This window comes from Rutilus rutilus, assembly GCF_951802725.1.
Source record: "Rutilus rutilus genome assembly, chromosome: 19".
NCBI lineage: Eukaryota > Metazoa > Chordata > Actinopteri > Cypriniformes > Leuciscidae > Rutilus > Rutilus rutilus.
The window spans coordinates 1,404,475-1,427,371 of NC_140232.1; the positions used below are offsets into that span (position 1 = coordinate 1,404,475).

The window sequence follows — 22,897 nt, forward strand, 5'->3', positions numbered from 1 at the left end:
GCTAATAAAGTGAGTATATTTTTCATAATTAACAAGAAATACTAAATAAGTGTTAATAAAGGTGCTGACGAGTGATCCATGAGAGACAAACTTTTGTCTCATCTCCGTTTCTCCTGTTTATTCAGGACTTTTAATCTGTTGATCTGTTTGTTTCTCCAAACACTGACAATCAGCATGATGAACAGAGGAGTGTTTATCACTGAAACTTCAGCATGAGAAGAAATCATTATAAGAGAGAGGGAGCATGACAGACCCTGGAGAAACTCTGTGACCAATAAAGAAGAGCAATAAATAAAATACATATAAGGGTTTTAAGATCTTTTATTATCATATATTTTAGTATTTTTATGGTTCTTTTGTGTTTAATCCAAGGATTTATAACATTATATCTTAACATTTCAATGCAAGTTCATTTCGAATAGGCTTAGATTTAGTTAATTTTACATGAAGAAATCTGATGTTGTTCTTTGACCTGTTTCAACACACCTTGATCAGAAGCTCCACCCTCTTACAACTCTAACCAGGAAGAGACGGACTTGTTATTTCTCTTTTCTGCCATACTGACTTTGTCTCGACAAAAGCAATAAAGAATCAGCGATCAGTGGAGTACGAAGGGGAAAACTTTACAGAAGAATTTGAGAAGTTTCTTTCTGAACAAGTTTGTTTCTGATCTTTGTGATTCTCATGGTGATTTATTTTTTAATCCGTCTTTCAGAAAGTGAAAGTAAAGTTTAGATTGCTGGAGCTCAAACAGTGAAAATGGCTTCAGCAGCTGAAGATGATTATATTTGTCCTGTGTGTCATGAAATCTACAAGACTCCTGTTATTTTATCCTGTAGTCACAGTTTCTGTAAAGAGTGTCTTCAACAGTTCTGGAGAACCAAGGGATCTCAGGAGTGTCCTGTCTGCAGGAGAACCTCAAGATCTGAACCTCCAGTTAATCTTGCATTAAGAAACTTGTGTGAGTCGTTCCTGAAGGAGAGAAATGAGAGGCGTTCATCAGGGTCTGAGGAGATCTGCAGTTTACACAGTGAGAGACTCAAACTCTTCTGTCTGGAGGACAAACAGCCTGTGTGTTTAGTGTGCAGAGATTCAGAACAACATGACAATCATAAATTCAGACCCATCAGTGAAGTGGTTTCATCATATAAGGTAAGACAAATGTTTCTTGATTCACATGTAAAGAATCATAACGAGTCATAGTGTAACAGTCACCGGCTGGAGTGCCCTTGAGAGCCACCAGAGGGCACTCCACACCAGACTCTCATGTTCACTCACAGACTACATCTCCCATCATTCTCTGCCTGGACTCATCAGCACTCATTATCACATTCACCAGTATCTCATCTTCTTGTTTAGTTAACCCTATATAAGCCTGGTTTACCCCATCACTCACTGCGAAGTTTTGTTTGTCACACAGCAATTCTGAGCATTCTCCCTGGTTTCATGTCTCTTGGTTTTTGAATTTCTTGCCCTGTTCCCTGGATTACTCTTTTGCCTCTGACCTCTGCCTGTTTTGTTTGTTTTTACGGACTGCCTGCCTGTGTATGACCTATTGCCTGTTAATTGGATTACGTGTCTGGATTGCCCCTTAATAAAAGCTGCATTTGGATCTCACCTTCGAGTCTCGGACCAGTTTTGTAACACATAAACACAGATCATTCCGGTTACTAACGTAACCTTGGTCCTGATGAGCAAAGATATGAAGCTTTAGCATAAGTTCTGCCGGGAAGACTCAATTACTATGTCACCTATTGCTTTCACTTCTATCCAATCATATTCGTTGGCTCATTGTATAAAAGCTCGGTACTTACACATGTTTGAGTTCGCAGATACTGAAGCGACGATTACCCCCATCCTCCCCACCACCACCAGGATGGTCCTGTCCATACCTCCCGGGGGGGTCGGCTGCGCCCCTGCCTTCGTCTTCAGGCAGGAATTGCAGATCCGATACCCTCGGATTATGCACTACGGACGGGGCCTACGCCAAATGACCTTGTATATTATCAGCTTGCTGAGCTGTCAATAAATGTATGGTTTATTGAAATAATTCTCCCGAGTCTTTCTGGTAGAACTGTGTGCGCAGAGTTCCTCCTTCGATTGGGCTAAAAGCAGTCAATCATTGAGGTAATTCAGGAGGCGACCTCCCATCTGTCTCAGGGGGAGAGGGCCACATCCACGAATATCATAAAAGTACGCAGAGCAAGAGACAGTCAGAATGGTAGGACTGTATTATTTTGGTAAGCCCCTTCGAACGTGAATCTCAAGAACTGTGATGAGGGGCTATCTGGATATGAAAGTGTGTCCTTCAGATCCACTGATAAACCAATCAGATCTGTGAGAGGATTTGTTTCAAAGTTAGCATTAGCATTCTGAACGGCCGTCTTACCAGAGCACGATCAGACATCTCAAATCGAGGATGAGCCTGAGGACGCCATCCTTCACTGGAACGAGGAAGAAGCGGCTGTAAAAGCCTGAGTCGCCCTTCGCTAGCAGAGCTTGTGCTTCAGCTCGGAGGACGTGAGCGTCGATGTCTGAGACTGAAGTGTTAGTCACACTCCTGAAGCAGGGGAGCCTGCGGGAGAACTGGAGCGAGTAACTCCGTTTGATTATTACTAAAACCCAATCTGACATGCCGTTAAAGCTTCCCAAGCCCGGCTCTGGGCGGCGAGGGGTTGAAGAGGCTTATTTAATAATAATTAAACAAATAATTTGTTACATTTATATAGTGTTTTTCTAGGTACTCAAAGCACTTTTTTTGCAAAAGGTATTTGTTTTTTTATTTGAAGTGGCGCATTTTGTACAGGCACACAGACGTGAACCAATCAGGCTTCAGTATTCAGTGTTGATCTGATTGAACAGCTGCAGTGATCAGGACTGGTTGTGTTTAGTCCAGCTGAACTACATTATAAATGCAGTTTCATAGATCTGAGGAATTAGTAACTACGGGGGCAAATACATTTTCACGCCGGCCCAGTTGGTATTGGAGAACTTTTTTGTTTCAATAAATAACACTTTAATTTACAAACTGTACTTTGTGTTTACTCAGATTGCAATTTCTGAATCAATTTACACAAAAACTAAAGAAATCAGGATGGGGGCAAATACTCTTCACTGTAATCTGGAGTTTTATGTATTTTAATGTTTAATGTTTTTTATGTAGTTTTGTTCAATTCTAGGAGGAGCTCAATACAGCACTGAAGTCCTTACAGGAGAAACTTAAACGCAATGAAAAAATGAAAGCAGAGTTTGAGAAAACAGTTCAACACATCAAGGTGAGGAAACAGAAACGAGAGTAATTTTCATTACAGCTGTTGGATCACTATATACAGTTATGATTTGATATAATGGATAACAGTTTATTATTTCTGTAAATGACTAGCAGCAATCTGCTTCTGGATCCGCTTTATGTCGGGTATCCGAGTTTATCTTGGATATTAATGATGTGTGTCGATTGAGATGATTGAAGTGAATGTGCTTTGATTTCAGTCTCAAGCTGAGCACACAGAGCGTCAGATTAAACAGCAGTTTGAGAAGCTTCATCAGTTTCTCAGAGATGAAGAAGAAGCTACAGTCACTGCACTGAGGGAGGAAGAGGAGCAGAAGAAGCAGAGGATGAAGGAGAAGCTGGAGGAGATGAACACACACATCTCAGCTCTTTCACACACAATCAAAGACATGGAGGAGATGATGAAAGCCAATGACGTCTGCTTTCTGAAGGTCTGATTTCAGATCATTGGTTGATTGATTGATGATTGATTGAGTTCTTGATGATAAATGGTGTGTTTGTTCTGCAGGAGTTTCCAGTCTCAATGGAAAGGTGAGTGATCTGCTCCTGTCTCTGGTCTCTCTGGTTCTGATCCAAAGCCACTGCAGTTCTGACTCCTGAATGTTCTTCCAGAGTCCAGAGCTCACAGCCGGATCCACAGATGGCTTCTGGAGCTTTGATTCATGTGCCACGATACTTGGGCAACCTGCCGTTCAGAGTCTGGAAGAAGATGCAGGACATCGTCCAAAACAGTGAGTCTGACAGCAGGAGATCTGAGCTGGACATGATGGATGGGTGGAGAGTTAGAGGCTCTTCATGACAGAGATAGATAGATAGATAGATAGATAGATAGATAGATAGATAGATAGATAGATAGATAATATTACACACTGTCTTATAAACTAACATGGTCATGTTTATATAGTAACAAGCTTTCGGGTGGAATAGTTTATAGAGTAAATAAATGAGCATGGAACTAAACCTGATCTTCTACACAGCGATAATAATAATGAGTTTATTCAAGTGTTCTATTAGTACACTTCTTTTCAACAAAAAATAAGACAGCATACTTTCAGTCTACATTTTATTACATTTTTATATACTTCTCGAAAATATACTTTATGCACTTCTCAGAAATATTCTTAAAATTACACGTGTACTTGACTTATACTGAGAGAAAAGTCCAAGTATATTTGGCCTGTACTCAATCATTTGATCGAGATATACTTAAAAGTATAATTAAAGGTGCTCTAAGCGATGCCGGGAGTCGTAACTTCTTGTTGACATTCGAATTGTTGTCAAACAAAACGAAGGCTAGCTAGACCCTCCCTCCTCCCCTCCTCCCCTCCCTTCCGGCATAAAGGAAAGTCAAAGTAGTCACTACAAACAAAGTTAAGTTTTACTGATACTTCATTCAATGTGTAATGTCGCCAAGTTAGATAAATGCTTTTATATATTGCAGAACAAAATGCAGAAAAAGAGAAACATTGTCTTAAAATCGTTTCGCCACCTGAGGTTACTATAGCTCCCATACAATGATGTAATAATAGCAAGATAACATTAGCTTCGCGTTTCCCAGTGAGCATAAACAACGGCGGCGTCGTAAACAAATTTAGTCAAAGTTGTCAATAGCCTATAAATGACCATTCAAATTCATAACAAACAGTGAATGAAAACAATCATTCACACAAATTGTCGACCTAACGTTACTGTGAATTTGCATGATCATTTACAATAGAGATTGATCGCTACCTGCTAGAAACATACATGTTGTATTCATCAAAGTTAACGCTGACTGCATAGATCTAGCTAATTACGTCCTTGTGTTGGTTTGGCGAACATGAACGTCAGTTTAGAAAGAAAGATGGATTTACCTGTTCTGCAAAAACAGAGCAACTGAATGTCGGATTGGAATCCCTTCTGCCGGCGGAGTTCTCCCACTTTTCGAAGGTTTTTCCGATGTAAATTCGGGACTTCGCACGTTCCTTATCCTTGTCCCTCTTCTTTGCAATTTGTTCATCGGAACGTCTTCTATTTGGTCGTGTGTCGGCCATAATTCAAACTCCCCTCTTCATGCTTCTCTCTCCTCCACACCCCCTTCATGTGCACGCGCACTAACCCCCCCACCCCCAAATCATTCTGGTCAGTTATTGGCTGGAACACTGTTATGTTTCGTGGTCCAGGCTGGGCCAGTTTGTTTTTCTTGCCGTTTGTGGAGCCTGGGCTGTCTACAGAGACCACGTGTCTTTACAGTGTGTTCAGGGGACAGGCAGCTAGCGGATAGTGAGGAGATGTTTGCTGGATGTGACAAAAAATGTTTGGCCTAAAAAACGCGTGACATCGCTTAGAGCACCTTTAAGTATTCAAAGTATACTTTGCTTGTAATTGTGTTAACTCTTTTGATCGAGTAGCCTTTTAAATATAAATAATATTGATTAAAAAATAAAAATATTATTTTTTGATTATATTTTTGATTATTTGATTTTTTTTTATATATTTTTTTTCAAAATATTGATTAAAATATTGATATAAAACAGATATGTTTCTAATTCTGTGTATCTGAATTTGTGTGTAGGCTAGTCCACTGGTGTACATAGGAATTTACTTTAATTCAACTTTACTCATTAACAGAATTTTCCAGCTATCCATGTTTTCACTGGTATATGTCAAAGTGTACTTTCATAAACAAAAAATTTGCTACAAGTATTAAAATAGTAAACTACTAGTATAACCATAAGTTCACTTGCAGTACAAATGAGAAACGTAATTATGAACTAGTTGTGCACTTAAAGTTTACTACTGTTACACTTATAGTACACTTAAACATATACTTTTATATACTAAAAGTGGGCCAATTTAGTCCCAAGCGGTATTAAAATAATACACTTACAAGTTTATTACTAGTACATATTGACATTAGTATACTTACTGCATAATGTATACTTAAAAATATACTTGAACATTACTTAAGTATACTTCATAAAATTAACTTGAAGTATACTTCTTTTTTGTAAGAGTTAACATGTTGCTAACATGATGGTAGCACAATTAGCTTTTTTTCAGATTAGCATGTTGTTAGCATAATGCTAACATGATTAGCATGTTGCTAGCATAGTGTTATCCTACAATTAGCATGTTGCGAACAAGATGCTGACATGATTATCATGTTGTTAGCATGATATTAGCATGATTGTCATATTTTGCCAAACAAAATGGTGATGATTAACATGCTGCTACTGTGTTTTAGTAAGCATTTTTGCTTCGTTATTCGCTATTAGCATGTAGCTATTCTGCTAGCATGTGTAGCATGATGGAAGTCCTGCTTGCTAGCATTAGTCAAAGGAGCAAACCACCATGTCTCTGTGATGTTCTGGTGCAGAGATATAGGTCTTGCTGAACAGTTGCTAGGGTACTCTGTTTAGTTGCTAGGGAGTGGCTTGGCAGCTGCCAATGATGTTACTTCAAAGGCTGCTTGCCAGTATGGATGATATAAACCAACCGCAACTCCTCTATGACATTCAGATTAGAAGATATCCCTCTGTGGATTTGGGTTGCTAGGGTGCTCGACAATGGTTTCTAGGGCGTGGCTATGAAGTGTTGAAGGTGTTTAATGATTGGCTGAGCCCACCCTCATGTTTTTATGACACTTCTATCAAAAGATATTCCTCATGATCTCTTTGAATGGAAGTCTATGGGATTAGGTTGCTAGGGTGCTTTAAATGGTTGCTAGGGTGTTGTATAACAATAGTGATGCTTTGCCTTTTGGCACCACTAATAATAAATCATTTCTCAAGTCAACATAAGTCAAACCCAACAGACTGTCATAATAAACTAATTTAAATCAAAACACAGACTATAAGAGCCACTAAAATGAAGATGATCAGATGCTGAAGATCAGACACACACTTACAGTTCTTCATCTACAGCATAAATCTCAGCAGATCTCATTGATTTATTGTTATTTAACTTTCCCAAAGTATCAGTTTCTCTTGATGGACACAAATGTCTGAATCTCATATTTAATGTTTGTAGTTGATGCCGTTAAACGCTGATGATAAAAACGAGTGTGAAACTAATAACAGCACTGACAGTGATCAGAGGAACATGTGTTTGATCAACAGGACGAGTGTCATAATTCATAATAATCTGTGTTGGGTTCACTCTCGATCATTATATGAAGATCAGAATAAAAGCATCTGTTGATTGTGTCTCATCAGCTCCTGTGATTCTGGACCCAAACACTGCGAATCCACGTCTCGTCCTGTCTGATGATCTGACCAGTGTGAGAAACAGCAGGAACAATCATCCTGTTCCTGATAATCCAGAGAGATTTGACCGGTATCCCTGTGTTCTGGGTTCAGAGGGTTTTAACTCAGGAACACACTGCTGGGATGTGGAGGTTAAACAGAGTTCATGGTGGACTCTTGGAGTAACTACAGCATCAAACCAGAGGAAGGGACATGTTTTCTTCAACACTGATGTCTGGAGTGTGGAGTATGATCAGTACGGACTGTATTCAGATTCTGGTTTTCGTGTTAATCAGAAGCTTGATCGTGTGAGAGTGAATCTGGACTATGACGGAGGAACGGTGTCGTTCTCTGATCCTGTAACTAACACACATCTACACACATTCACAACCACCTTCACTCACACACTCTTTCCATTCTTCTATAATTATAGTTCTGGCTCTCTGAGGATCTTACCGGTCAATAGTCAGTAAACGTCACTCCTGTAGATCTGGATCTTCCTGCTTTCATCATGTTTCCAATATTTAATCCATATCACATGAGTAAGAGTGCTGTTGATCTGAATATCAGTACGGTGGCTGTGATTGGGCCGTGATGATCACATGACTGATATCCAGCACTACAGCAACACTCAGATCAATAAACAAGAAGTTTTCATTTATATTCCACTTCACACAATTAGACCGATTAGAGACCGTTTCAGCATTCATGTTTTCAGGATAATTGACATTTACCCCATTATTTCAGTCAATGTGTGTTTATTAATTTCTAACCCTTTTGCATCATAATTATATATGATTATATATCATATTTTTTCTTGTATTACATCAAATCACTGAAGCAGTAAATTCTGCACATTCTCAGTGTTTGTTCAACATGAGACTAAATGAATAATTATTTCAGTTATAGAGGAGAAATTATCATTTGTTCATTGGAATAAATGGATGTAAAGGTTCTTGCTGATAATCTTGTGTTTTAAATAAATAAATAATATGTGATTATGTGATTTAATGCTCAGAGTGAAAGATGAAATGTTTGGGATGATAATTAGGGTTTAAGTCGTGGAAACAATACTTTACAGACGTAACATGTTTATTTGACCTTTCTTTCTGCCTTTATTGGAAACTCCTTCAGTCTTCCTTCGTTTGACAGACACACATCTGGAGTTTTGACGAGCGGCAGAGATTTACAAGCCTCTGATTTCCTCCTCCATTTCAAACAACACGTTACATTATTAAATTGTATACAAAAAAGTGTCATGATTTTTTGTACTTCATTATAAAGGTTATTTAGATCAATACTTGATCCAGCAATATTCAGAAACGGCTGCAGCTTTTAGGATATTTTTCTGTTTCATTTCTTTAGATTATAAAAAACAGACAAAATTACAAAAATAAGGAAGAATGATGTTTGAGAGGTAACATGTATTATTCTTACCAATAGTGATACAATAATGTAATATACAATTTAATTATATGAATATTATGAACAGGATCAACTAATACAGCTTCTGTCATGTGACACCATATTTATTTGCTTTAAAACCCTTTTTCTCGATTAAAAGTGTTTCCAAACTAGTTTTTCGCAGCATTTGAAGTTGAAAACAATTTTGTAAATTTTTATTTTTTCAAAAGAACAGCATTTATCTGAAATATAATATTTTCTAACATTATAAAAGTCTTTACTGTAACTTTTGATCAGTTTAACTCATGCTTGATGAATAAAAGTATTAATTTATTTTATTTCTTTCCCCCAAAATAAAATTAAAATTCTTACTGACCCCAAACTTTTGAAGGGTCGTGTTTAATGTTACAAAAGCTTTAGATTTCAGATAAATGCTGTTCTTTTGAACTTTCTATTCATCATAGCATCATGAAATAAAAATTCAACACTGATAATAATCATAAATGTTTCTTGATCATCAAATCCTCATATTAGAGTGATTTCTGAAGGATCATGTGACACTGAAGACTGGAGTAATGATGCTGAACATTCAGCTTTGATCACAGCAATAAATTACACTTTAAAATGTATTAAAATAGAAAACAGTCATTTTTAATTGTCATAATATTTCACAATATTACTGTTTTATATTAATATTATATATCAACTTCCTCTCGTGTTTCTCTTTGAATGTTCGGGGGCTTCGTGACTTAAACAAGCAGAAAGATTTGTACATTTGTAAAAAAAAGTTTTGTTTTGTAAATCCATGTAAAGGGACATCTATTTTTCCAAGACACACTCTTGTGTAAACGATGATAAAATCTGGTGTAATCAGTGGAGGAGCAATATTTCTTTCTGTCATAACTCCAGTTCATCGGGTCGGGTCGCTATATTACTTAATAGTGGATTTCAAGGAAAGATTATAGAAACGCTTTCTTCAGGGATTGGAAGTGGATTATCTCAGTTGTTCTACCAGATAATATAGTCATTTATATAAGTAATTAAAAACTTAAATATCCCTCTGCCTTTATTATTTGGTGGCGATTTCAATGAGGCTCCAGATTTATTGCTGATAGATTTCCTTCTAGAAATGTGTCTAATAGCGTCAAACACCGAATAGCAGATCTCTGTCAGCGTCTGAACCTGATCGAGGCACAGAGAGATCTAAACCCCCATATATACACTTGCACACTTGGTTTAAATCGGATCTTTCTCATAAATCACGCCGGCTATAGACCTGTGGCTGATATTATTCAAAAATGATTATGATCAAAATGAACTGGATTAAGTGTATTTCTAATGATGGATTACACTGGTTTTGGATCCCTAACATAATCTTCAGACATTGTGGTGACCTTCAGTTTTTATTATCTTGTCATTTTAAATGCAGCAAATTACCTATTAAACTCTCAGATTTGTACAAACAAGCTCTAGAATCCTGGAAGATTGCTTTCAGACATCATTTCTCCACACACACGTGTCTTATGTGGAATAATGGAAATGTATTGTGTGGAAACAAAGCACTTTTGTTCAAGGAATGTGTGGATCAGAATATCTTTATGTAATCACAGACGGACTCGATGATGGTGAGATCAGATCAGACCGGCTGTTGTCAGACTCCTCATGCATACACAAATCTCACTGGATTATTACAATTAATAGCAAAAAGAATGTTTGGAAATGTGAACTGATATTTCCTACTGACACACTACAGCAAAAGATAGAAATAACTGAATTAAAACCATATATATATATATATATATATATATATATATATATATATATATATATATATATATGTTCCTACTATACTATATGAAAGAAACTACAGGTTTGGAACAACATGAGGGTGAGTAAATGATGACAGAGTTTGAACTTTCGGGTGAACTATCCCTGTAAGTGTACATAAGAATACACATTTCAACTGAGTATGTTTACCTTTTAATTTGTCTTTCTTTGTAAAGACATTTCTCTATTAACACATTTTGCATTTAAGAATTATATAAAAACATATGAAAGAATATTACAACTGTGACGACCTCTGCTGTTGATTCTGGGAACTGCTGTTGGTACCTGAGCCCACTAATCACCTCAACTGCCAGTCAACTGGAAACACCTGTGTTCGTGCCTTAGACGCGGCTTAAGAGATCACCAATTGACTGGAGAGGAGCGCTTTTTGGTTTTGGACTTGGGTTGCGTTGTGTTTTGTTACCTTTTCATTTGCATTTTTACTTCGACACTACATTACACTTCAACCCTGCATTTTGCTTTACACACTGACCTTGCTGATGAATACAGAAACACTGTTATTTTCTTTAATTAGTGATGGCCAGATCGAGGCTTCCTGAAGCAATGAAACAGTTGAAGCAAATGGGCCATATTGTGTTCTATATTCACTGTCAACAGGTACAGACCAGTTTCAAATGTGTTATCAATTACTGTTTATTATGTAGTTTATGTAAAAGAGTCATTTAGACTCGCGCCAGTCGAGAGTGAGAATGGCCGCGAATGCACGAGGGTGATTCATGAAACTGATCACCGCTGTTCCCTTTCGAAAGCTACAATCGATGCTGCGCTGCTCAGCGCATTGGGAACATATTTTATCGTGACCAGCTGTGAATAGTGTGTATAACACGTCGATGGAATTGACCCGGAGGTAATATAGCCTCGGTCGGTGACGTCATCGGCGCGCCCCCGCGACACGAGGCTATAAGTAGATGAGCCACAGGTGCATCATCAGGTCTTTTGTCTTCAGACCATTACTGTGCAGTGTGTGCGTTGGAAAACATTCTCTCTACTCTCATCTGTTCTCAGATCTTTGTTAGGAGTTAGTTTTTGTCAGGCAGTGTGCAGAAATTTCTCATTCTCAAATCTTTTTCTCTCACGTTACAACAAAGAGTTTAAAAAGTAAAAAAAGAAAGAGAAATGAGCCAACAAAGCAATAAGCGTTGTGTTCCTCCATGCTCCCGTCCCATGTCTGAGCTGGATACACACGATTATTGCTTTGTTTGTTTGGGGGAAGAGCACGCGGTACTGGCGATAGAGAAAGGCGGGTGCGAGCATTGTGATCAGCTCACAGTTAAGATGCTTCGCTCCCGTCTGAACTATTTCCAGTCCGCACCCGCATTACCATCGTGGGGCTCTCGTATGGATCTGCATGACGAGCAAGAGACGGGTCCGTCCCTTTCGCTTGCTGCGTCACCAGATCCTAACATCCCTTCTCGTGATTTCGAAGCGCGCTCCGGTGCTTCTTCGGTTCACGAGGGGGATGATATTTCTCTTGGTTCGTCAGATCATAACGAGCGGCCAGCCTCTGAGCATTCCTCCCGTGAAAAAAGATCTGTTGAGGAATTGCTAGAGGTGGTCACTCGCGCGGTGGCCAGGTTACAGCTTGACTGGCCACGCGACCAAGAGACCCCCAAACCCAGTAAGCTTGAGGATAGGTTTCTGTCCGGTGGCAGGGGGGAGAGAACATTACATCAGTCTCTCCCCTTTTTCGAGGACCTCCATGACGAGCTGTCTAAGTCATGGAGTAAACCATATACTTCTCGCGTTTTTGTGCCCTCGACGTCGACTTTTTCGACTATCGTGGGTGCGAAAGCGCGGGGGTATACGGAGATGCCACGGGTTGAAGAGACGCTCGCGGGCTATCTCTCACCCGAGTCGGCATCTTCGATAAAGAAACCTACCCTCCCCACTAAACCCTGTCGTGTAACATCATCATTAGTGGGGAAAGCTTATCAAGCTGCAGGTCAGGCTGGTGCTGCGCTGCACACTATGGCAGTGTTACAGGCGTACCAGGCTGACCTGTTGAAGGATTTGAGTGTGGGCAGTACGATCGACGAGGAAGCGTTCACGGAGCTTCGTCGTGCCACAGATCTGTCTCTCCGTGCGACCAAGCAGACGGCCCGTGCCATCGGCCGTTCTATGTCTGCTTTAGTCAGCACGGAGAGGCATCTGTGGCTTAATCTGACAGGGATTAAGGAAAAAGATCGGTTGTTTCTTATTGACTCTCCTGTATCTCCATCTGGGCTGTTTGGTGACGCGGTTAACACCGTAGTCACACGCTTTAAGGAAGTCAAGAAACACGAGGAAGCGTTCGTGCAGTTTCTTCCTCGCCGCACTCAAGGGGAGGGGCCGTCTGCCACCCAGCCCCGCCCCGGTCCTTCAAAAGCCAGGGAGGTGAAAAAGCAGAGCGTGGCGAGTCGCGCTCCCCCTCAGAGAGACTGGAGGCAGACTCGCCAGGCTCAGCAGCCTCCCAAGCCAGACCTCAGGACTGTCATCAATAGAAAGAGGAAGTCCTGATGGTCTGGCGCCCATTCTAGTGGGGGTAGTCCCCCGCGGGATGGGGCGCGTTCAAGATCTATTCGTCCCTTCCCGCTACCCTCACAAAACCTCTCCATCCCCGCCACCTCTCGTGCTTCGGGGGGCAGCGGTTTCCAGCGAAATATTAGATGTTCCGTCGTTTCCGGCTGTCATTCCGGACACGGAACATCTAATATCCCCTCAAAAGGAAGTATTAAAATGAATACCACTCTCAGAAAGTCTGGCAGCGTGGGAACTTCTGCCGGGCGTTTCTGCGTGGGTATTAAGCACAGTACAGTTAGGATACAGAATCCAGTTTATTCGTCGTCCTCCGCGTTTCAACGGCGTGATTTTCACTACCGTGAAACCGGAGCAGATGCATGTACTGTCGCAAGAGCTGCAGACTCTTCTGAGCAAAGAGGCCATAGAACGTGTTCCTCTTCCAGAGAGGGAGTCAGGTTATTACAGCAGATACTTCCTAGTACCCAAAAAGGATGGGGGGTTGCGTCCAATCTTAGATCTTCGAGGCTTAAACCGCACAGTCAAAGCACTCAAGTTCAAGATGTTAACCGTCAAGACGGTCGTGTCGCAAATACAACATCACGATTGGTTCGTCACGATCGATCTGAAGGACGCATATTTTCACATAGAAATATTGCCACAACACAGGAAGTTCCTGAGGTTCGCTTTCGGGGGCGAAGCGTACCAATTTCGGGTTCTTCCATTCGGTCTAGCACTGTCACCCCGCACATACACAAAATGCATGGATGCAGCACTGGCTCCATTACGACTCCAGGGCATTCGCATTTTGAATTACATAGACGATTGGTTAATACTAGCACAATCACGAGAGATGGCGCTCCAACACAGAGACATCGTGTTAGCTCATCTAGTTTCTCTAGGGCTGAAACTCAACACCAAGAAAAGTGTTCTTTCTCCTGCTCAGAGAACGAATTATCTCGGGATCGTTTGGGATTCGGTTACGATGCGGGCACAAATGTCTCCCGCTCGAATCGAGACCATTCAGCAGACCATGACCAAAGTCAAGCTAGGCCAAGTTCGTACTGTTCGACAGTATCAAAGAATGTTAGGTCTCATGGCATCAGCCTCCACGGTGATTCCTCTGGGGCTGTTGCACATGAGACCGTTTCAGTTGTGGCTAAAAGCCAGAGGTTTTCATCCAAGAGCCAATCCTCAAAGGCTAATAAAAGTGACGCGCCGCGGGCTTCGTACACTATCTCTGTGGCTCAGACCCCGGTTCCTCGCCTTGGGTCCCACTTTAGGGGCGCCGTGTCGTCGCAAACTGCTAACGACGGACGCCTCCCTGACAGGCTGGGGAGCGGTCTTGGATGGCCGTCCAGCTCAAGGGGAATGGGAGGGTCATCAGCTCGATTGGCACATCAATTGCCTCGAGCTGATGGCCATATTTCTGGCTCTAAAATATTTTCTCCATCAATTGAGGGGCTGTCATGTCCTAGTGCGGGTGGACAACACAGCAGCAGTCTCGTATATAAATCACCAGGGAGGTCTGCGCTCACGCAATCTGAACAGAATAGCGAGGCAGATTTTTCTCTGGGCCCAGGGAAAGTTCCTGTCACTCAGGGCAGTATACATCCCAGGGCATTTGAATGTGGGAGCAGATCTATTGTCCAGACAGACGCTACCGACGGGGGAATGGAAACTCCACCCAGAGGTAGTGAAACAGATTTGGACCAAATTTTACGAAGCGGAGGTGGACCTCTTCGCCTCCCAACAGACAGCGCAATGCCCCCTCTACTTCTCTCTGAGTCACCCGGCTCCTCTGGGTCTGGATGCGATGGCGCACACATGGCCCAAGATGCGCCTTTATGCGTTTCCTCCAGTTTCTCTGCTCCCGGGAGTTCTAGCCAGAGTTCGCCAACAAGGGTCTTGCCTCTTGCTGATAGCGCCACGTTGGCCGAACAGAGTGTGGTTCTCGGAGATAATAGCTCTCCTCGACGGCTCGCCGTGGGCGATTCCGGAGAGGAGGGACCTTCTGTCTCAGGCGGAGGGCACGATATTCCATCCCAGGCCCGACCTGTGGAATCTTCATGTTTGGCCCCTGATGGGAACCAATTAAGAGACACTGGGCTTTCGCCGGATGTTATTGAGACCATTCTGAGTGCTAGGGCTTCCTCCACTAGAAGAAGTTATGCTATTAAGTGGGGTGTTTTTGAAAGGTGGTGCGTTGAACACAATGTAGATCCAGTTAACTGCCAGATTGCTTCAGTGCTGGACTTCATGCAAGAGAAATTATCAACAGGCACATGTCCTGCCACTCTTAAGGTTTACGTGGCCGCTCTTTCGGCTTGCCACGCCTTAGTTGACGGGGCGCCACTTGGGAGACACCCTCTGCTCTCACGCTTCCTTCGGGGAGCCAGGCGACTGAGGCCTCCAGTAAGAACCAAGATCCCTTCATGGGATTTAGCTATAGTTCTTGAGGGTCTGGTTGACACCCCCTTTGAACCAATAGAATCAGCGTCTGATAAACTTCTGACTCTAAAAATGGTTTTTCTGATGGCAATAACTTCCTTGAAGAGAATTGGGGATATGCAGGCTCTGTCTATCTCGCCATCCTGCTTAGACTTTGCCCCAGGTATGGTGAAAGTGATTTTGCATCCACATCCTGATTTCCTGCCTAAGGTTCCATTTTCGGCTGTACATCCTGTCATTCTTGAGGCTTTCTGCTCCCCGCCGTTCTCAACGCCGGAGCAGGAGAGATCTCATAGGCTGTGTCCAGTCCGTGCTCTTCAGGCTTACGTCCACCGCACTAGCCAGTGGCGTAAGTCAGAGCAACTGTTCGTCTGTTATGGGGGCAGCAACAGAGGAGGAGCTGCTACCAAGCAGACTATGTCTCATTGGGTCAGGGATGCTATTGCTCTTGCTTATGAGGCGCGCGGGCAAACTTCGCCTATAGGTCTTAGAGCTCACTCCACCAGGGGGGTCGCCTCTTCTAGTGCTCTGGCAAGGGGGGCCCCTTTGCAACATGTTTGTGATGCGGCAGGTTGGTCCTCTCCGCACACATTCATAAGATTTTATAGTTTGGATGTTCATGCCACTCCGGGCTCTCATGTCCTTGAGTCGACATCGCAAGCTAATGTCTAGGCTTTCTTACGTTCTTGTGAAACACACCTGCACAACCGTGGGAGTCCAGACATGTTCAAGCACGGCGGCGTGGGTATTCTCGTTCCCAATGCGCTGAGCAGCGCAGCATCGATTGTAGCTTTCGAAAGGGAACGTCTCCGGTTACTTGTTGTAACCTTGTTCCCTGAGAAAGCGGAACGAGATGCTGCGCTACTTTGCCGTGCTGAAGATGTCCCGGGACTGCTCTTCAGACAAAATATCCTGATGATGCACCTGTGGCTCATCTACTTATAGCCTCGTGTCGCGGGGGCGCGCCGATGACGTCACCGACCGAGGCTATATTACCTCCGGGTCAATTCCATCGACGTGTTATACACACTATTCACAGCTGGTCACGATAAAATATGTTCCCAATGCGCTGAGCAGCGCAGCATCTCGTTCCGCTTTCTCAGGGAACAAGGTTACAACAAGTAACCGGAGACGTTCTATATTCACTGTCAACAGAATAAACATCTTAAAGTGCGATTTGGTGTCCATCTGATTTCAACACAACACAACGCAGAAACAACACTGTTACATGGGCAAATACGCATCGTTGAGGTATTTTTTCACTTCCACTGTGGCATCAGCTGTAGCATTGTGTGTCTCATATGTAGACCTATAAAATGTATATTCACACTATATTATATTACATTCACATTGAAGCTATTTTTAACATGATTGGCAGTTGTGATTGGGACGTTAGGTTGTAGGGCATAGGGCTATGGACTGTCTAAACAGTGTCCCAAAAGTTTGTAATCCCAAACGTTTGGGTTGGGTTGGGGGATATAGAATATCTAGAATATCTACTACTGTATATTCAAAAAGAATATAGTAGGCTACTAAACTATGTATAAGAAAAATATGTCTTACTTTCTTTATTGTTTAATAGGGGCAGTGTACAAGCGTGATTGACATAACGTGAGGTCGTATTTATTTTCTAACGTGCGAAAATTTTCGACGCAAATTTCGGACTCCGTGTGCAAGGGCCTTAATGGGCGTTGGAGCCCTCTGCTGGTAGGGAATCGTAAGATGGCCGCTCGAACGCTTCCGGTGGCTTCACTGCCTGATGGCAGTTTAGAACGTCATGAGCTATCCAGTCATTATATAGATCAGTGGTTGCTCTGCTATAAACTGCACTAACCGACACTGCAGGAGGACTTCGCTCCAGTTTTTCCGGTAAGTGACATTCCACTACTATTTCACGTAGTTAGCACGATTTAGCATCAATGTTTGTGGGCAGTGGCACTGCAACAGTTAGCATTAAATCGCCTCAGATAAGTTAGCGTCCGTGGTACTTTACCCATAGACATAATAAACGCCGAGGAGAAAGGCCGCGGAATTTAAAAATACGCCTGTTATTGTGTCACGAAATGTAGTTTTCAGTCGACAATGTAGTTGTTTAAAGCTCAAATCTGTGGTTTATTTATAAAGATAGCGCTTATTTAAAAATGTTATCTAATGGTTTCGGAGTTTTGAGATCCAGCGATCACCAGGCGCTCAGCGCTCATGTACCCCGCCGAGAACAACATACCCCCATAAACGGCCTCAAAACCGTTCTTCAGAAAGTCTATGGGTGACGTCACAGACGCTTTGTCCATATTTTTTACAGTCTATGGGCGGAACTCGAGGACAGTTGCGTTTCAGACCGTACATGGGGTCTCATTCATGAAACCCGAGCAGAACGAATTTGTGTAAATCGTGTGTAAAGTGGTTCTGGCGTAAATTTTCGGATTCATTAAAATGTTTGTATTTTCCAAATGTTAGTTGGTACGACAGAAATCTACACCTGCTCCCAGCCACGCGTAAATAGTGCGTTTAACATCCGAACGTTTTGCTCATTAATAAGGCTGCATTTCAGGTCACCTTAATCGGGTACATATTTACACAGCATTTTGAAAAAATATTATATATAGTGATTACATACGGTTTTTCTTTTTTACTTTTATTATGAGAGCCAGTAATAGCATCTGCAAACTGAACACTTTAATCAAATAATGAATTGCTTTCAATAGGGCTGGGCAAACTAATGTGGCGTTTTGAATGAACTTCTGATAATAAAACTTCAATTTCTGCATCTGAGAAATTTCTCTTTTTCATTCGCTTTTGAGAAGACATGTTGAAATCCTTCGTTTGGTGTCATAATATGATAGTTGTCAGTCGGATTTAATGGGCGGGATTTATGGTAATTGAGAATGAGCGTGCACACGCGTCCCATTTACCACTGATTGGAATTCATTAACACATACACATGTTTCACTATCACATCTGACGTTTACGAAGTATTTGTGAATCAGGAGAAGAGTTTTCGGGAAGGTCTCTTTACGGTCAAATCACTCACATATTTACTCGGATATTTACGAATGTTTCATGAATGAGACCCATGGAGCGGAGATTTTGGGTGAGACCTGGATGCTGCGTGCGTGGTGGGATAACTGTGTGCGTGGAATTGTCGTGCCTGAGGAGTGGCGTGAAAACTTTAGGATGTCTAGGGATTCTCTGTATCATCTGAGTGAGCTGCTACGACCTCACATTCAAGGCCAGACAACACGACTGAGATCACCGGTGGACGTTGTTACAAAGGTTGCATGTACTCTATACTATTTAGGTGACGAAGGTAGACTGCGGAAAACAGCGAATGCGTTTGGATTAGCTCGACAAACTGTGTCTAAAATAATCATAGAAGTGTGCAGAGCTATCACATTTCAGCTGGGTCCCGAGTATGTTTCACTTCCATTCACAGAACCAGAGGTACAGACACTTGTCACAAACTTTTATGAAACACACGGAGTGCCGCAGTGTCTAGGGGCTATTGGCGGCACGCATATCGAAATTAAGCAGCCTTCATCAAACTCCACTGATTACATCAACAGGAAAGGCAAATTCTCCTTGAATGTACAGGCTACCTGTGATTTACAAGTACACATTCATGGACGTTGTTATTAAATGGCCTGGCAGCGTTCACGATGCTCGAATATTTGCTAATTCAAAAATCAATGCTTACTTGAGAGATGGAAAGATTCCTTCTTGTCCAAAAGTAATCGTGGAGGGAGAAGATCCTGTTCCTGTATTTCTTCTCGGAGACCCAGCATACCCCCTGCTGCCCTATGTTATGAAAGAGTATGCGAGTGGAGGTTCTACTCCTCAGGAAACAATACTTTGGGTTTTCACTGTGCGAGTGCAGAATGGTGATTGAATGCTCATTTGGACGTTTAAAAGCACGATTTGGAGCATTACTGAGGGCAATGGACATAAATCTGGATGATCTTTCATTCGTCATCAGTGCATGTTTTGTTATGCATAACTTTAGTGAAGCTAACAGAGAAATCATTCCAGACTAAAATGTTGCTGCAGCTGTCCAATATGACAGAGACTTCCAGCCTCAACACGGCACAATAATATCAGAACAGAAGGCAAGGAAACTGAGGGGAGGCGAGTAAGAAATGTGCTCACCAAGTTTCTTGAGCCTTGAATGATGCTCATTTCAGATTATTGCATATACATTTTGCCACTTACTGTTATTTCTCTGAATGAAAAAGTGAAGCAAAATTCAGTTTGGTAGACATTAAGCTTGTCTGATTAAATTATACTTTCAGATTGTGAACGTTATAACAGTCCCAGCTTCTTTGCACTGGTCAAGCTACTTTTCAAAAGGGGGTCACCTTGTGCAATGCTCAATTTGTCTCAGTTGGAAAGATCTAAAATAAACTCTTATATAAACAAGTGTAGTGTTTCTTTCTTCATACATTTAAAGCTTTAGTCATTGATTCATTCATTATCCAAAAACCAAATATATCACAAAACATACACCTGTATACAGAGATACAATTCATTCATGAGCTAGTATATACATGTAGGCATATCAAAATGTCCAACACAGTCCTCTGAGGCTCACGAACCCCAACAGTTCAGAAAATGAAAGAAACCAGTCTTATCTGTAGTTTGAACATAGGTGCAAAGGTGGATAGTGATGAATTAGAAGGTTATCCAACGCTTAGTTGTTTGAGTCGTAAGGTTTCCCAGCACGAATCAGAAGAGTGCTTCAGTAGTATAAGCAGAGTGTTTAGTCATAAACAGTAGAATCCACAGCTGATGAGCAATAGTTACATCCCAAACAAATCCTCTACAAGAAAACATCAAACACATCAATTCAACTATATAGATTCCACATCAGTTCACCCAAACAATTCAACAGGAAACAAACAGTTTCTCAAACAGGATTGGGAACCAGTACTCAAACAACCATGAGGCAGCATCAAACAGACTAGAGCTCTTCCTCTTCCTCTTCCTCTTCCTCTTCGGGCTTATTGGCGGTTCACATTCTTATAAAGAGCATTACCGCCATCTACTGTAGGTAATAGATCAGAGACAATATATCACAACTCCCAGAACAACCAGGGCTCGTGCTTTCAATGTTGCTGCGTGTTCAGCTCCTCCATCTACAGCCAAAGCCCATCATATTACAGAGAGGGATACTGATACTAAAAATACTAATAGCCTATCTATATCCTATAGATCAAATTTGTTCTACTTAAAAACTTTATTATTAACCTACCCCCTTCTACTGAGTTTAAAATCATATTTTGTAACGCTCAGCCTAGATTATAGGTGATAATACACAAATAAAACTTTACGGTCTTGACCCTTCTTAAATGTTATGTCTGAATGTTTAGCAAAAAGAACTCACGGAGAACATCCATTCAGTTTAACCCAAAGTGTATTTACAAAAAATAAAATAAAAAATAAACACCAAGTTGTACCAAAATATATACATACATCTCATGTCAAGAAAACAAAAAATACCTCGTAATTTAAGCAGGTAAATTGTCCGTATTAGTCCCGTACAATGTACTGTACGTGTGTGTGTGAGTGTGTGTGTGTGTAGTTGAATCGGCCTCACCGGCTAATTCCTACAAGTCCGGGAGCTCGATGTGAAGCAACACTGTCCTGTGACGGAATCCCAAAGGCAAATAATCCAAAGTTCTGATAATTCCACAATGAAGATTTTCCAGTCACAGTCTTGAACAGTTTGATGAGATATAATCCAGCGATCGATCGCAAATCTCTGAGCACTGAAAAGTAGCTACTGTACGCCGGGTTTTTTCCGCTCCTTTAAACGGAAGTCCAGTGAAAACAGCTGATTCGAATGACGTCACAGGGATTCCCTGGAGCTGTGCGACAGAACTCTCGCGTGAGTAAACGGGAACTCAATCACTTTTCCGGGCAATAAACACAGGTAGAATAATTATAACATAGCAGCTGGCTTATTAGATTAACTTGACTAATATACTGCAATATAAATATTCTTCCCTTATGTGGCCGCGCTACATAAATCCCCCCCCCCCAGCCAGCGGCATCGGAGGAGAGCGACCATAATAACGCTTCAGGTTTACCACATTTAATACATCGGTTCTAGGTGGGTTGCCCCAGCACACAGTGTAATTTATTGGCCCTGTTTTACTCTTTATTTCTGCTGGACCCTCCCACTTGGGCGCTAGCTTGGCAGAGAACTTGTTTGATGAACTAGAGAGGGGATGTGTTTTAATCCACACCAGGTCACCGATTTGAAACTGCGCATTTTTTCTACGGTAATTATAATACCTGGCTTGTTTGGCTTGGCCCATCCTCATCCTATTTTTCACCTCATCCGTCATGATTTTTTGTCTTTCAACCAGGGAATAGGCAGCTTGATCTGGAGAAGGGGGTCTGTGGATAAGACGTTCCAATGGTCCCAGAATTTGCCTACCGAGCATGAGTTCAGAAGGTGTTTTTCCAGTGGTTTCTTGCTGTGCGGTGTTAATCGCATAGCGGAATTCTGGCATCCACTGGTCCCAGGTCTGATGTTGTTGATCCACATATGAAGCAATCATAGTCTTTATTGTCCGGTTAAACCTTTCTGTTAAATTGGACTGTGGATGATAACTTGTAGTGAGTTTCTGAACACAACCCCATGTTTTACACAGATCGCCCAGAATGCTGGAGGTGAATTGGGGACCCCTATCTGACACCAGGTATTTGGGTACTCCCCACCGTGTAAATATCTCCTCCCGGAGGATTTTCACAATTTTCTGGGTCTTGCTGTTTCTCAGTGGGAACATTTCCACCCACTTAGTGAAATAATCCACAATGACAAGGAGGTACGTGTTCTGTTTTTTGCTGCTAGGTAATGGTCCCATTAGGTCCACCCCTAACATGTGTCCAGGTTCTGTGATCGGAGTACTCTGCATAAATCCAGAAGGTTTGGTATTGCTGGGTTTATATTTCTGGCATATTTCACAGCTTTTGACGTATTGGCACACGTCCTTCCTGATGGACGGCCACCATGCCACGTCTAGGATTTTAAGCAGAGTTTTTAACTGTCCAAGATGGCCTCCAAGTGGATTATCGTGGTAATAATGCATGAAGTCAGAGGTTAATGATTGTGGTACTACCAACTGATACTTCTCTCCCTTATTTCTCATAGGGACTTTGCGATACCACACCCCTTGGAGGT

The 22,897-nt window shown here is 41.8% G+C and overlaps 2 protein-coding genes across 2 annotated transcripts in view; one reads left to right on the forward strand and one right to left on the reverse strand.

Annotated features, from left to right (window-relative positions):
- LOC311278748 (nuclear factor 7, ovary-like) overlaps nt 1–22,897 on the reverse strand; it is a 1,193,180-nt gene that overhangs the window by 546,801 nt on the left and 623,482 nt on the right. Inside the window, exon 7 of the transcript XR_014625471.1 lies at nt 6,086–6,268. The gene's annotated coding sequence lies outside the window, so the exon portion shown is untranslated. The remainder of the gene's footprint in view (nt 1–6,085; nt 6,269–22,897) is intronic.
- Nucleotides 522–8,720, forward strand: LOC311278762 (zinc-binding protein A33-like). The gene is made up of 6 exons (XM_084389789.1): nt 522–1,152; nt 3,180–3,275; nt 3,490–3,720; nt 3,798–3,820; nt 3,902–4,020; nt 7,486–8,720. The coding sequence occupies exons 1-6, from the start codon at nt 760–762 to the stop codon at nt 7,986–7,988; spliced, it is 1,365 nt and encodes a 454-aa protein (XP_084245915.1). The 5' UTR covers nt 522–759; the 3' UTR covers nt 7,989–8,720.